The following is a 14,675-nucleotide window of genomic DNA, read 5'->3' on the forward strand; positions in this document are numbered from 1 at the left end:
TCCAGGAGGCGGCATTGGAAACATCCGAAGCACATTATTTGTACTGGCGAGGGACGCAGAGCCGACCGCAGAGGCAGGGAACTCATAATACCCCCCTATTTCCCAAGAAAATGGGTGCACTATTATTAACCTTATCAAGTTACCCCTCAATTAAATCAACATAGGCGCAGCGGCCAGTGAGTCAGATGTCTGTTGAACCGGGCCCCCAAAGGTGGCGTACCGCGAGATACTGTTCTAGCGAGTTTGTTTGCGACACACCCTCTCACACGGACGGCTCAGCGGTGTTCCGCCCGAGAATGCGGATATGCTATCTAATGCCAAGAAGCTCCTTCTGCGCTTCTATCTAAAAAGTTGAGAGTTTGATCCTGCAGGACTCTCGGCAATACATTTAGCTACATATCAAGTCGCGCTGAAAGCAGGGCAGCGTCAACACCGCATCCCCACTGGGTGGCAGACGCCAACGCGAACGTTAGCTCAGCAACAGGCTGACACTCCTACATTTCTCTTTGTAGTGCGCACTTTCCACCGTAGTCCGTAAGATTGTGTCTATTTTTTCGTACAGCATTCACTGAAGGCCTATGTCGAGTTTCCACCGCGAGTGACCTTGATTGCAGGCGCAGAGCAAGCCAAAGCCACCGTGACCGGTTGCTCAAGACACCGCCACCTCAATTGCCCAACAGCGTGCTAGCCGAGGAGGGCCAAGCAGCGACTGCTGCTTTTCCCCGTGCGTTCTCCAGAATTACGATGGCCATTGTGCTGCGTGTACTTCTTCGATGTCGAGGTTTGTGCGTGAGAAAATCTTGGGCCCACCACTTTGATAGTTGGAGCTTCTTGGTCAGGAAGAGTGCGTGGGAGAAAGCAGAGCACCGTCTGTCCTCGACTGCGCGGTGACGGTAAACCCCCGCCATCACATCGCAGCAAGGGCAACACAACGTTTTTGGGCTCGAAACGTCATTTTGATTCCCCGGGTGATCATCCCTTGATATAACGCTTTTCTCTACAGTTGGCATTTTATGGCTCTGCTCCTTGCGAATCGTAGATTTTACACTTGCGTTGGAGGATTGAAACGTGGCCGAGTGTAGCTGGACACGGAAAATTGCAAGGTGCATTGGATTGCTCATCAAAGAAATCCTAGGCCGTGCCCGACCGGAGGATTTCATGAACGCACTGCCTTCTTCTCAGACCTGCTGCCGTGGAGAGGATGCAACGCGTAAACAGTGGCTATAGCGTGACCTTCTTTCTCAGGTATCAGACCTTTTAAACCAAGATTGGCATCAGGCAAACGGGACTTGACGTGGCTCCACTTAGGTGGACGACGATCTGTAGACCAATTTTTGGGTTTTCTTGTCTGTCCTCTTGGCGTACCCCGTGGGCTGGTTTTTCTGAGGTGCTATGAACCAGCATAGTCTGACATGTCAAAGCTCTCTTCAATCAAATGTCTTGGCAAGTAGCTGTTTCATTCTGGAAGCAAGCCACGTCCGTGAGAGCCATCTCCTCATCTCTCTTGAAGTGCCTACTCTCACAGTCACATTTCACAATTCAGTATCACTTGCCGGGTTACTGCCGAGATTCTCTTGTCAAATATCGGTAAATACCCCATGGACAACAGACCTGAACATTTTTTCTTCGCCCGGAAATAGCAGTGACCTCAGCGTTATTGTTTGATTTCGCGTGTCACGACTGTTTTCCCTTGTCTTTGGTCGCTTTCACAAATTTTGGCCTGAGGCGTTGGTTCGTTTGCGTTCCAGTGCCAAGCCATGTTACCTGTGCCTCCCTCGTTTCTCTCAACAGACGCGCGAGCAAACATCTCTAACGTTTTCAGCCTCGCGCCATCTTTCTAGATACTTCAGGTGTCATACAGTCGCTCCATTCTTCGCTTATCATGTGGAAAGGTCACTATCGAGAGGTTGGCGGCGCTGCAAACGGCGACCGCGCCTGGCAGCCGTACTCGGCGGTCCCACACGATCATCCGGTCCTTTCCCCTTCGGGTACAAATCGGCAGGTTCTGTCACATGCACCTCAACCAACATACACCGGACAGGGGAGTTTTCCGGGGCATATGAAACCTCCTCAACCTGCTGTAGGACAGTGGCCCAGTCTCAGTTCCTCGGACATTGGAATGCAGTCATTCTCAACAGGGATGTGTGTCACGGCTTCTCCGGGACCTGGGTCGCAGGGCGTCGCTCCACCGAGACCAGCCTCTCCTGCGCTTGATGGTCATCTCCTGTCTTTTCCCGCAAATCGACCAAACGCGTCCTCCTGTTTGCGAGGCTCCCGACAGAATAATTATCTGGCACAGAGAGGCCTAACGGCAAGGCGGATCGCTTTCCCAGGTTCCCCCAGCTCGCACCAGCAGGAGCTAATGCAGGGGCCAATGTCAATTGGCTGTCGCAACACCGTTCTGCGCCCGAGGACACAGCGGGACGGTCTTTCCCCAAGAACATCTAGAGGCTCGTGGTCCCCACTGCGTTTTTGTTCAGGGAATACATTACCAGATCGTCTCAATGACGGCACAATGTGTGTGGCGTACGTTTCGCCGGTGAATAATCAGTCACCGGCGGGAGTCGGGCGCGACATTGTGCGTTCTTCAGCTTCCCCAAGGGGCCGGGTAAGGGTGCCAACGAGACGATCTGAAGGGAAAGCCGAAGGCTGGTTGCTGCCAAAGAGTCCGCGGATCCAGAGCCCTTCGAGCCGTCGCTATGAACTGGCCGCCGTGGCAGCTCTCGTCACTCCTCGGGTGGTCCCGGTACCCCGACTGATTCCTTCTCCCACGAACCGAGTGTCCTCAGAGGAGGCACCACGCCTCGGTGACTCTTCCTGTTGCTTCCCTTCAAGTCCCATGTCGAGGGGGGATCCTCCCGCCTTCAGCGAAGACAGCAGCTACGAAAACGCCCTTTCTGAGCCGGCCAGGAGTGGAGCTACTCATAACCACGCCTTTCCCTGGAAGGACCATTCTGGAGAAGCATACTGTCCCCACTCGGCTGACCCTGCTTACATGCATCAGAGGGCCACAATGGCAGACTCGAAGGGTGGATATACATTAGGGAAAGTCGCTGAGCAGAGCGGCATGTCCACTTTTGATCGCTGCGAGATGCGACCAACCAAAAGCTCGGCAAGCAGCGCGGCTCCGACGAGCCCGACTTCGGGTATGCAGGGCACAGGAGAGTATGGGTCTGCATGCAACATGGCGATATGGGCGCAAGGCGCTGAGCACGGCCTAGGTCCTATGCCAGCATCTTGGAACAATCGGATACCTGATTTCAACGGAAAGAACCAGGAGAAAGACTCGAGCGTGGCTGTGCCCCTGTCGGCGTGTTCGAATGCAGCCTTGGAACACGCGAATAGGGGTGATGCGACAACTCGCTGGCTGGTCGGGGAAGGGAAGCTCACACTTCCGCCCACTCTAGGCGACCAAACCTCGCCAGTAAGGGGTGGGCCTTCAGGGGTCACCCGCACAGATACCTCGGAGTACGTGGTCGATGGGTGGTCAAAGAGCGAAGCAATGGCAAACACATTCCCAGTGTGTATATCTGATCCGCGAAATGCCACTGAAGATCGCCCAAGGGACTCCCCGGGGGATCCATCTGTAGCTACAGCAGAACAACCTCTGGCCGCTGCGTTCTCACAGTGTCATCCGACCCTTCCTGCAGCTCCAGGCAGGTTCTCCTCCGACCCTGGAAGTGGCAACACGATGCCTGTCTTGAACCCCAGAGGCGAATCGCCTTTGCTTTCAAATGACCCCAGTCGCAACTTTAACGGATTTCCTTGCTATCCCCAGCAACCTGTCTCCTCAGCTGCAATTGAGTCTCTTCTCACAGCCAGTCCACTGAGCACCTTGTCCCTCCCTTTTCAGTTCATGGACTTCAATGAGCGTTCAGGTGCAGCCCTGGAAGGAGCTGACCCGGAAGAGTGTCGCGTGCGTGCTCTTCTCCAGGACCTCCACCGCCTCCAGTTCCACCCTAATGCGCTTAAACCCCGCGACGTAGTTTTCGGGTCGTCCTTTGTTAGTGGGAGGGGGGGCGAGTTGCAGTACCAGGTGATCGAAGAAGGGAGTTTCGGGAAAGTGTTTGCGGGTTCGCTGGCACGGCGCCCAGAGCAAAAGGTTGCCATCAAGGTTCCGGTGGAAGCAATGCTGAAGACAGATCCGGCGGGTGTCGTGGAGCGCTTTACGAACGAGTGGAAGATTCTGGCTGCATGCGACCACCCCGGAATAGTAGGTCTTGTAGGGGGAGTCGTCCATGGTCCTTTTGATGTCTGGCTGGTAACCAATCTCGTAGAGAACGGCCACGATTTACACTCAAGGAAGTACTCGCGAGACCCGGAGATTTGGCGAGAGATCTCGCCGCAGGCGGCGCTTTCCATGTGTCGGCAACTCGCCTCCATCGTGGCATATCTGCACACGCCTAAGCCTGAAGCAGGGAAACCCGTCATCGTACACCGGGACATCAAGCCAGAAAACGTCATCGTGAACGATGAGTGGCAGATTCAAATCTGTGATTTCGGCGACGCAGAAGCGTCTGCCGATGGTCGCGTGTCCCGCGTCTCGGGGGCGACGTGGTTCTACGCGCCGCCAGAACTTCTTCAGTCGTCGCCAGTCGAGCGAGCCGCGGGCACCTTCGTGGGCAACCCAGATGCGGACCGCGGGGCCGGACACGTTTTTGAAGAACCTGTGTTCAGCGAAAAGTGGGATATCTGGTCTATGGGTTGCGTGTTCCACGAAATGTTTGGGTTCCAAAATCCCTTTCACACGTACGTCTCGCCCACAGACCCGCCGGAGTCTATCTATCAGAAGCTGAAGGAACGAGCGCAGCAAAATGCACTCGTTCCTGTTATCGACTCAAGGATACAAGGCCTTGCCCGGGAGATCATAGCTAAGTGTCTCAACCCCGACCCGGAGGAGCGACCAAGCGCAGACGAAGTTTCTCGTATGTGGGCGACCGCAGACGACTTGATTCTCCAAGATGTCCAGCTGCAGGTGTCCGGCAAATCTTTCCATGAACAAGAAGTCCCGAAATCTGTGGCAGCACCGCAGGACGCTGCGGAGCAGAGGGAGGGACAAGCTGCTGGCAGAGGTGCGAATTTGATCGCACTCCCGGATGCACATAATCCCCGTTCGGTGCCCGATTTGTTTCACCAGCCACACTTGTTGGCGGGTGCCTCTGAGAAGGGCCTCTTGCCTAACATACCTTTGATGGAAAACGATCCGGCAATGCGGAGTGGAGCACAACTCCAAGGCACCCGGCTGTGTCTCCCTTATGACAACGCGTTTTCTACTGAAACTCGCCTGCCTATGACTTCCTGTGGGACACTTCCAAATGACCCCAACGCCTGCTCCGTTGCACGGGTGCCGTCGGCTGCTCCCCTCAGCCAGGATCGTACGGAGAATCGCCTGTCTTCTGCGGGAAAGCTAGTCACTGCGGAAAGGTGCCAGCATCTGGGTGCGTACCCCACCGTTGCAGGGGAGTATTCCGAGACTCACCAGCAGGGCCTGAAGTATTCAGTGATGCAAAGAAACTTCGGGCTCGAACCCGCAGCCCCAGTTGGGTTGGACGGCCACAACCAACACATGCACGCGAAACGTATGGACATGCAATTCGTACCCCAGAAAGGAGTTGCTCAGGAAGGCACAAGAATGAGGATGAACGCTGAGCCGTACCTAGGACCGTGTGCTCCTGATCAATGTCAAGCCTCACCAGCAATGAAAACTACAGGAGGACAAAGATCCGTTCTCGGGATCGGCCCGGAAGGGGCCGGTGTGCGACATATGGGAGGGGACGGTTTCGTAAGTGTTCCGAACCTCGCCGTTGTGTCAGCGGCATCAGCTGACTTCGTATGCTGACATCCCGACGGAGATTGCAAGAGCTTCGATGGCAGTCCACATGCAATTCCTTCCTCGTGGTGGCTTCAGTCGGCGTTGCTCTGTCAGTTCTGCGAATCCATTATGAACATCTCGTTTTTCTCCAGGTTCGGAATCGAACGACCAATCCTACTGTTCGAGTTTTTGCTCTGCCTCCGCAGCGCACAACACGCGCTCTCGACTAAATTTTGAATTCCTTTAACCCTGGGCGCGTTCCTAAACGAGTGAAGGTTCAATCCTGTGTGTGATCAACTGTGTGCATGCTATTGCCGGCGTGCACAAGCAATGAATGCACTTTTTGGAGCTCCTTCGCTCATTACGAATGATGCTGTATCATCACGTTTGTAGCTTCGGTCTGTTCACGCTCGGCTTTCCTCACTCAAATCGAGATGAGACGTATTTTCCCCCGGTGCCCGCCACAACACGAGCTTGTGGTGTTGCTACCTCCGCAGAAGACTGAAACTGCCCAAGTCACAGGAGACATGGTGAAACGATCGAAAACTACAGCGAATTCGTAACAATGGAATGAAAGACAACCGAACAACTCCGGCTTCAAAGACTGAACTAATGCTAATCCAAGATCCAACCAGTGAAGCAATAGCAGAAGCCTGCCCACATTTCTGCAAACACTGAGACAACCGGTACTTTTAAACAGGAAATTGCACATAGCGACGCATGCAGGTGGTTGTAGAATATGTGTAGACGAGGGAAAATTGGGCAGAACACGAAGAGGTAAATGTCACATGGAGCATTTGATCAACAAGAAATACGTAAGGCAAATAGGGAAGAAGGGTACAAGGGCAAACTGATAGGGGCCGGGACTGGAAGCAGGTAGCTACACAGACAACAGTACACAGATACAGAAAGAAAGTGACGTAAACAAATGTAATGGCTAATTGATTTGTCGTCCAGTGGGGTTCAGTGTTCTAGCGCGACATTCAGGGCACGTTCGTCGTTGTCAACAGGGTTGTTCACAGTTCGTAACCAGGCTTCCATCAGCGTCAAGAGGGGCGAGGCAGGCATTGCCTCCCCTATTTTGTTTGCCTTATCTAAAGAAAAAAAACGGTTAGGAGTTGTTTCTCAAAGAGAGGCGTGTTGCGTGTACAGAATAATGGGAACGAGGTTGCAAGCCAACTCCGTCACATGCACAGGCGCCTATTATTCGGTATTTTTCGAACACTGTGTACCATGCCGGTTCAGAAACTGACAGAATCGTGCGCATTCGTAACCCCCGTCTATTCAAAGAAAGAGGAAAAGTCTTCTCTATGAGCTCATGCGGAAACGTTTCTTCATCGAACATTCATACTTATTTGTCCCCCCAAAGCTATATACTGCGCCTCTTGCCGGTTACGTGGCCCGCAACTCCACAGTACGTTTTTCCTTTTCAGAGATGAAATATATGTGTGTAAGTTATACGGCGACCACTTTAAGAGTAAATTTTACATTCTGCAAGCCCGACACTGCTGTGTCGACTTTTCTTCCGTTCACGTGTGTTTCACTATTTCGCGCTTCTGTTTTCCCACAGACAGCCCAAACCCGTTGCAGCATTGAGTCCTTCTGAAGTTCAAGGGTCGTCGCACATGTGCGTATGAAATAGCTATAGGTAAGTACTGCGTTCCAAGTTCCTTTACGGTTGACCCGTTTCCCCTTCGCACTTTCGCGGCACTGCATGCCGGTGCGAGAAGAAGGTCTAGCCGGGTGGAATTTAAGTGAAAGTCTAACTGCATGCAGTGCCACCTAACGGGCAAGCGCTTTTCCCACCAGGCGCGACCTCCCAAATTGTGACAATCGCGGGCGAGGCTGGGCTGTGCTGCAGCCGTCGACCGCGCTGGCAGAGGTGAGGGGGAAAGCAGCCTTTTCTGCTGGAGCATCTTTCGGCGAGACACTTTCTCTATGCTGCCGGGGGGATTTTCGCCCGTGTTCGTCAGAGCAAGAAAGTGTGGTTCGACGTTGAAGACCTTTTCTCCCTAGCCCTTTCTCTGTCCAAGCAGAGGTGAGAAACGATGCCGCGCGCTGGTACGGGGAAGAGAAAATTGTTGCGACGTGCTGGACAGGCAGTCACACAGTGGGGTATACTTTTTGTTGAGGTTCCGAGCGCATTGAAGGAGCTGTTAGGATGTTTGACGGAGAAAGAGTGCCATCCTTCGAATATTTTCGCTCGTGTGGGTCCTTGTTCCGCAATCCTACCTCCTTGTTTGCACGGGAGAGGGACGGTGACGTCGTTTTTCAGTGCTTCCAGTCACTGTCTGCAGTCCCGTGTCCCATGCATGTAGAACTCGTGAGAACTTACAAAGCTGCCTTCGCTCCCAACAATGGAGAACTGGACTTCGGTCTTCTGTAATCGTTTGTTAGCCCGCATGTGCTGCCATAGGCATTCTCGTTTGTACATTTGATGTGGGGAGACTGCCGAAGGAGCTGCGGTGCCTCAGCATGCGTTTTACGGGTTTCAGCGGCGGTCTTTTCTGATTTGTTTGGACCGCTTCATTTGTCAGCTTTGGCCGTGTCCTTACGCGCATGAGTTATTCAATTTCAGACAGCCACAAGTGGCAAGGTTTGTTCCAGCCTAACGCACGCCTTGCTTCTGCTCAAGATGTGCGGTAATCTGGCGAAGATTTTTTAAATAGGCTTCTTCGGGAGGTGTGGACATGCAATTTACTGATGGTGTTTCGGAATGGAGGTTGATCTTGGCTTTTGCAGGGGGGGAGGGCAAATCCGTCTGTGCGTGAGGGACCCTCGCTCGCTGGAAGTCACGTTTCCGTTCTCCCGGAGGCCTGGAGTCTTCTTCTGCAAACTTCAACCAAATAAGGGAGGATTCTCTGAGTCACTGTGGGTGTCAAAGAAGTGGATTCTCCGCGGCATTGATCTAATCGAACTCTGAGGCAGGGGATCGTGGTTCTGTGTTTGCGCGTGCTGCGTGTTTGTTCTTGTCCCTCCGTAAATAAGCTAGAATTTGGGTGTTTCGGTGGCAGCATCAGCTGAATCTGCTGAACCGTTGTGGAGTGTTGTTTTCCACCGGAACATCTCTTGCCTGCGTTGGAGCCGTGCAGTTTTCTTTGAGACCAGGTGTCGTACTTCAGCGAATTTGTCTGTCGGACTATACACGCGTGTGAACGTCGTTCGTTATGTCTTTTTCTGTTTGTCGCAGGAATATTCTAAGTAGACAACATGGCGAAGGAGATTCGTGATCTTCGCAAGTTCCTGTTGACCGCCCGGCGTCCGGACGCCAAGCGGGTCACGATCGTTAGACAGCACAAGAAGCCCCGTGCCACCGGCGGCGGTGCGTCCACCGTTACCAAGTTCAAGATCAGATGCAGCAGATATCTTTACACCTTCGTGGTGGAGGATCGCGAGAAGGCGCAGAAGCTCGAAGGATCGTTGCCGCCGAGTCTCGAGAAGGTGTCCATTCCGGGCAAGAAATGAGTGTGTTTCGGTTGCGTCTGTTGTCGGGTGTTCGTAATACCTGTTGAGAATCCGTTTCGAGTGTTCGCGGAATGCATCGTGCCTGTGAGCGCCACCGTGGGCAACAACACTGAGACTGCTTCCCTGGCAATCCTTCTCCAGCTTCCCTCGCGGTTGTTTACAAATGCCATTCCAACGTACCACGCAGCAGCGTGGCGTTACTGACATGAGGCAGATTCGCCGCAGACCGAACTCCTGACTTTCAAAGCGCCCGGCGGAATAGATGAGTATCTTGAGTAAACGCGGCGATTGGTCGCGATTGGTCTGTGATCGACTTATGCGTGGCAAAAAAGGTAGGAGGTTCTTTCTGTAGCTCCTTGGGCGCAGATATCGCATGCGGTACAGCGGTGAGCTGCGTAATCCGCATTCTCTTGTCACGTAACTTAAGACTGTGGAAGGAATGGCAGAACGGACCAGCTGCTGAATGAGAAGAGCGAGTCACTTCTTCCATATTCAGCCAGAAACCACATTAATCGGAACCACGACGAAAGCATGTTCACGGAGAAGTAGTCTCATAAATACATATGCAGACACAGTTGGACTCGCTGTTGGCCAAAGATTAGGGCCTGTCCGGTGTTAGTGTTTTGGGGCTAGATATTCCAATGATACAGGGAACCCGACCGCACCTATTTTAATAGGCGGATTAATCATGATCCTACTAGATGTACACGTGAAAACGGAATCCCATGACTATCGCCTCACGAGGTAGTGGATTATATCAGCATCTATTCTACTCTTTTGGACAGCGGTAGTTCACCGTGATATTTACTACGTGAGCTGGGTTAAAAACGTGTAGAGAAGATCCGTTCCCCACGGGAAGACGACGAAGTCGATGATGCTTCAGTGGTGTTGTGTTTAGACACAGGTGGTGTGGTGTTGGGATCGCGTGAATAAGCGACGCGGGTCCGGCCTCCTGTTCTCAGTCAAGACACGAAGGTAGCTTTGTAGATATCGCGAATCTGTCGGCAGCACTGTAGTTTTGCAGCGCTACGTCCCACTTCTGTGATCGTCGCAGGTGAGGTTGCCGTAGACTAGCACCTGAACTTGGGTTGGATGATCGTATTTGCCGTAGGAATTCGTACCCTCTTGACCCGTGGGTACTTTCCTGTCGAACAGTCCGGTTGAGGTAGTCTTGAAGACTGCCTTAAGAGGAGTCTGTAAAGCGGTGAATCATGCTGTTCTCTTTAGTCGGCGCATTCGTCTTCAGTCCTCGCATAAAGTGAACTTATGAATCGTCACACGTCCTGCCCTCTTCTCTCCCACGCCTTTCCGAAATATAAACTGATGCAAGGGTAGCGCTTCTGCAGTGAGGGTGAGAGTGCATGCATTTATGAGCAGTAGCTTCGGTATATACGAAGGACAGACTTCTACGTAAATATGGACGCGATTCGGAGTGGGATTATCAGCGCCGTACTTGGGAACTCCGGACATCAATTCTTTAGGCAGTGACTGATGTGCAGGGGTCCAGACGATGTTGCTGCAATGCAGCATGCTGTTCTTCCAGTCCGTCTGCCTCAGCATCTCGGCTTGCAGGGCGGGCCGCCTCAGCGCTAACTCCTGACACGACTCTCTACACTGTGGAAAATCTTTTCAGCAGCGCGCCTTGCTTCAAGGTGGCGCTCAAGCGAAATAAGCAGGCACACCTCGCATATCAGGTGGTTCCACGAAGGCAACATGAGGACAACTTGCCTTTGTCAGTGCTGACTGGTAAGATTCTCCACGTTCATGAGCCGCACCGTCCCACTGAACAACTCTGCTCTATGACAAGCGAAGATTCGCAACGGTGGAGTTTCACAATTCATGTTGCCGTTATCGGGGCCACTTCGGCGCAAAACTGTGTATTGCAATCCACCAATCATGCAACTCGCAGCCATGCACGCGAACAAACTGCAAATTTGAACAGTGTGTTCAGTGGAACTGTCAATGAAAGATGGATGGATACATGCATGGATACGTTGTGTATACGCGCATACCTCTGCTGAAATTGATTATCACACTTTCGTGCAACGACAAACAAACTTGATTAATTTCTTCATGCATGGACGCATCCACATACAATTTCTAGCCCCAGTTGCTACCCTTCTTTTCCGCTTTCAACCACGGAAGGCTCTTCGTCAGAGTCCGTCTCGCCTTGACCTTTCCCGTCGTCTGTGAGGTCAGGGTCGCCAAGCTTGTGGAGTTTCTCTTTTAATACTAACTTTTTCCGTCGGAGAGGCGAATCCTTTATGACTGAATCTACCGGGATGGGCCGAACATTCATGTAGAGTTCTTCCTTCTTAGGGGGCGAATACGCTGACATTTTATGGTTTTTTGTAGGGACGTCAAGAGGCAAGCACTTGTCCACGTGCTCTTTATGAGTGCACGCGTATTCGACCTCTGTGAATTCTGTCCGCATGCACTGCTCCTCAACTTCCTTCAGTTCTTCGCGACATACAGACTTGAGTACTGTCTCAGAGCAGTCGTAAACTTCTGTTTTCGGTCTTGCTTCGAAACAGGTATCAGGGATACGTACTTGAACAGGGACACACTCGCTCTTGAATATGTCAATTTCGCATGGCCCTTTCTCCTCCACTGGCACATCACGGCTGCAGGTGCCCTCCGTCTCCTTCTTGATTGTAGAGCACTCCTCCTGGAGTTCCGTCTTGGTACATGCATACGGTTCTACGACCTTCTTCAACGTTGTACATATTTCCTGAATTGTCTTCACCTCTACGCTACACTTCGGTGCTTTTTTTGTCATCTTGCAAGGCGTCCTGCTTTTTTTCACCACGTCTCGCGTGCATGTCTTCCGCTTCACGTGTGGTACGTCTGTGCAGATCTCCAAAGATACATGGGCTTCCTTTGTTGGCATTGGTAAAACAAGCGTATCACCTTTGTCGACGTACTTGGGCCGCAGGCGCCGTCTTCCCTCCTGAAGAAAACAGTATATGCAGTAGTAACAATTCACCATAGATCACAAGTACTTGAAAAGAACAGCATGCTTCAGCAGGAAAATTCAATTAGACTGTGACAATGTCGATCGGACGCACCTCTCCGTCATTCCATCTTTCACTGGCATCAGAAGGCATTTCTTCGGACAAAGAAGCCAATCGCGGAGCAGCGGCCGGCTCGCACTTTTTGACGTAAACTGTTTTGCTGCAGTCATACTTCTCCTGCACGACGACTTCCTCCTCGCATATCTGGTCCACTTGCATCTCTGTATCCGTGCACTGTTCTTCCGACACAATTTTCTCACATGGGTACTGAAATTCTTTCTGCACCTCATGCTTACAAACAGCCGGCACAAGCACTGGTCTTGACGAGCACTGTGTCGCGTAGTCAACTTTGGGACACTGGTACGTCTCTGATTTGATTACAGTCTGGACACACCTATCCCGAACCTTTTCTACAGTTTGCACACATTCGCTTTTGTATTCGATTCTTTCGCACCTGAAAGGTTTCTTTTCATGGAGCGTTTTTGTGCACATTTTCTGTATGGTTGTTGGCACGCCTTCGCATGACTTCTCGACCACCTGTTTTTTACATGGATAGGGTTTCTGTACAGGCCTGAGCCGTTTACAAACGCCATGAGCCTCAACAACTGTAGGAGCACACATGACATTCCCGTGTTCCTTGAGTGTTCTAGTCACTGGGAGAGTTGCCAGTGGCAGCTGGCCTGCAAGAAAGCCGGAGCGTGATTGGTCATTGAGGGTGTTACCAGCTCCGAACGACGCCCTGGAAATGGCTGCCTCCGAAAAACCTTCCTCCACTGAACAGTATGATGCGATAGGGGAGAAGAGCAGGAGGAGTGAAGTTACGGTAGCAACGAAACAAGGAGACATTTCGATGCCAATATCGGTAGCCTCTGGGATTTCTTGGGTGTGGTCAGATTGTCGCGTTGAGTCTTCCGTGTTCCCTCGTTCCGTATTGTCTTGCTTGAGAACCCGTCGTTGCGTCCCCAAAACGCGCACATTTGCTTGCAAAGTGGCTCCGAGCACAGGCCTATCTCACACGCCTGTACACGCTACCAGAAACTGGTTTTGTTGGAGGAGGCGCAGCAAATCACTGTCGGCACGAACGAATAGGCAACTCGTGCCCTTAGAATGCAAATGAACAGATAGTGGAGATGTACATAACGAATGTCTCTGTCAGCTTATCAGAGCTCTAAGAATGCTTCATATCTTGCGGGAAATACGATAAAAGACACACTTGAACAGTGGGGAGTGAGCGAGCTGTATCGAAACGTACCCTACGCGTGTTCGGTGGCTCGACCGTTGCTCGGCACCTGCGAGCATGGTCCCCGCTGGTCAGCGGATCTCCGCATTAATTCGGCGGAGGCCGGTCGTTGTTTTCGTCAACCAGAGCAGGAAATCGCCACTGCGGATTATGAGTTTCACAAGCACGATGGCACAATTGTCTCCCACATTTTAGGCGCAACTTTTCCCCTGTCCCAACGCCTTTGTCGCGCCAGGTCAGCAAAACGTAGTCTTCGAGATACTCGAGACTTGTTAATGGGACACATGGCTTTTTGGACAAAGGCTAATCCCGGAAGGAGACAGACAGCTGATTAGGTGAGGGTCTTCGTCACGGAACGTTCTATTTTCACACAGTGCCACGCTGTGGCAACGTGACACTTCATGATGCTCATGACATGAGCGATATGTATATGTCTGAAACACGTTGTGGAGCCGGGTGTTGCTGTTCGGCAAGCTGGAAAAGGAAGGGAAATGGCATAACCGCACATCCCTCTGACACAACGAAGGAAAAGAACGCCATGCGGCATCGCAGTTGGTGGCGAGTTGAGCTACAATACATCAACGCGTGCACTTGTTACCCTTCAGAGCGAAATATAATAGCCCCATCAGCTTTAACGGCAACATGCAGGGAAGCAGTTGCATTAGAGTAGCACTGCTACTGTGTACATGTCACCAGACATAACTGCTATAGAAACCGGTGCAAAGCAACCTCACGGCTGACATTCAGTGGCAACGGCAGCAACAGGGTCAGCAGCAGCGAGTCCCGAGTCTGTAACTGTCGCGAGAAACGAAAGTGGCTGTGGCAGTGTAGCCAACTCTTTTAAACTGCTAGGTTTCTCCGAAACGGAGCCCCTCACACCTGTTTCCATCCTGACAGCGAATGTCTGCGCATCACTTCTGCAGAAGTCGAGCAATGGCTGGTACACTGTCTTACTTAGGCGGAGCTACAGACTGCCACACAACGTTTTGGTGCTGTATCGGCCATCAGCGATTGGTGGAACTGCTCGATTCCATGAGCCATGCATCGCGTCGACAACGAAATGTTGGAGGTAGTGTGCGAGTAAGTGTCCGAGCTTGTGAATGGGGCTTCCTCACCCAGTGTTGGCACACAAATACCACTGTAG

General features: G+C 52.1%; 3 protein-coding genes across 3 annotated transcripts; 2 read left to right on the forward strand and 1 right to left on the reverse strand.

Moving 5' to 3' along the window:
- Positions 1-1,882: 1,882 nt before the first annotated feature.
- TGME49_231070 (protein kinase) lies at positions 1,883-6,369 on the forward strand (the record flags this gene model as incomplete). The annotated part of the gene is made up of 1 exon (XM_002367967.2): positions 1,883-6,369. The coding sequence occupies one exon, from the start codon at positions 1,883-1,885 to the stop codon at positions 5,837-5,839; it is 3,957 nt and encodes a 1,318-aa protein (XP_002368008.2). The 3' UTR covers positions 5,840-6,369.
- Positions 6,370-7,687: 1,318 nt separating this feature from the next.
- RPL38 (ribosomal protein RPL38) lies at positions 7,688-9,619 on the forward strand. The gene is made up of 2 exons (XM_002367968.1): positions 7,688-7,850; positions 9,003-9,619. Exon 2 carries the CDS (start codon positions 9,023-9,025, stop codon positions 9,275-9,277), a length of 255 nt encoding a protein of 84 aa, XP_002368009.1. The 5' UTR covers positions 7,688-7,850; positions 9,003-9,022; the 3' UTR covers positions 9,278-9,619.
- Positions 9,620-11,094: 1,475 nt separating this feature from the next.
- On the reverse strand, positions 11,095-13,137 carry TGME49_231090 (hypothetical protein; the record flags this gene model as incomplete). Its single annotated transcript, XM_002367969.2, has 2 exons — positions 11,095-12,227; positions 12,346-13,137. The coding sequence occupies 2 exons, from the start codon at positions 13,135-13,137 to the stop codon at positions 11,391-11,393; spliced, it is 1,629 nt and encodes a 542-aa protein (XP_002368010.2). The 3' UTR covers positions 11,095-11,390.
- Between the last annotated feature and the right edge of the window lie 1,538 nt (positions 13,138-14,675).

Source organism: Toxoplasma gondii, chromosome VIII (genome assembly GCF_000006565.2).
Source record: "Toxoplasma gondii ME49 chromosome VIII, whole genome shotgun sequence".
In the NCBI taxonomy this organism is placed as follows: Eukaryota; Apicomplexa; class Conoidasida; order Eucoccidiorida; family Sarcocystidae; genus Toxoplasma; species Toxoplasma gondii.

Bases quoted from the DNA above. Each gene is read 5' to 3' on its own strand.
- RPL38 (XM_002367968.1), top strand. From the start codon at position 9,023: ATGGCGAAGGAGATTCGTGATCTTCGCAAGTTCCTGTTGACCGCCCGG.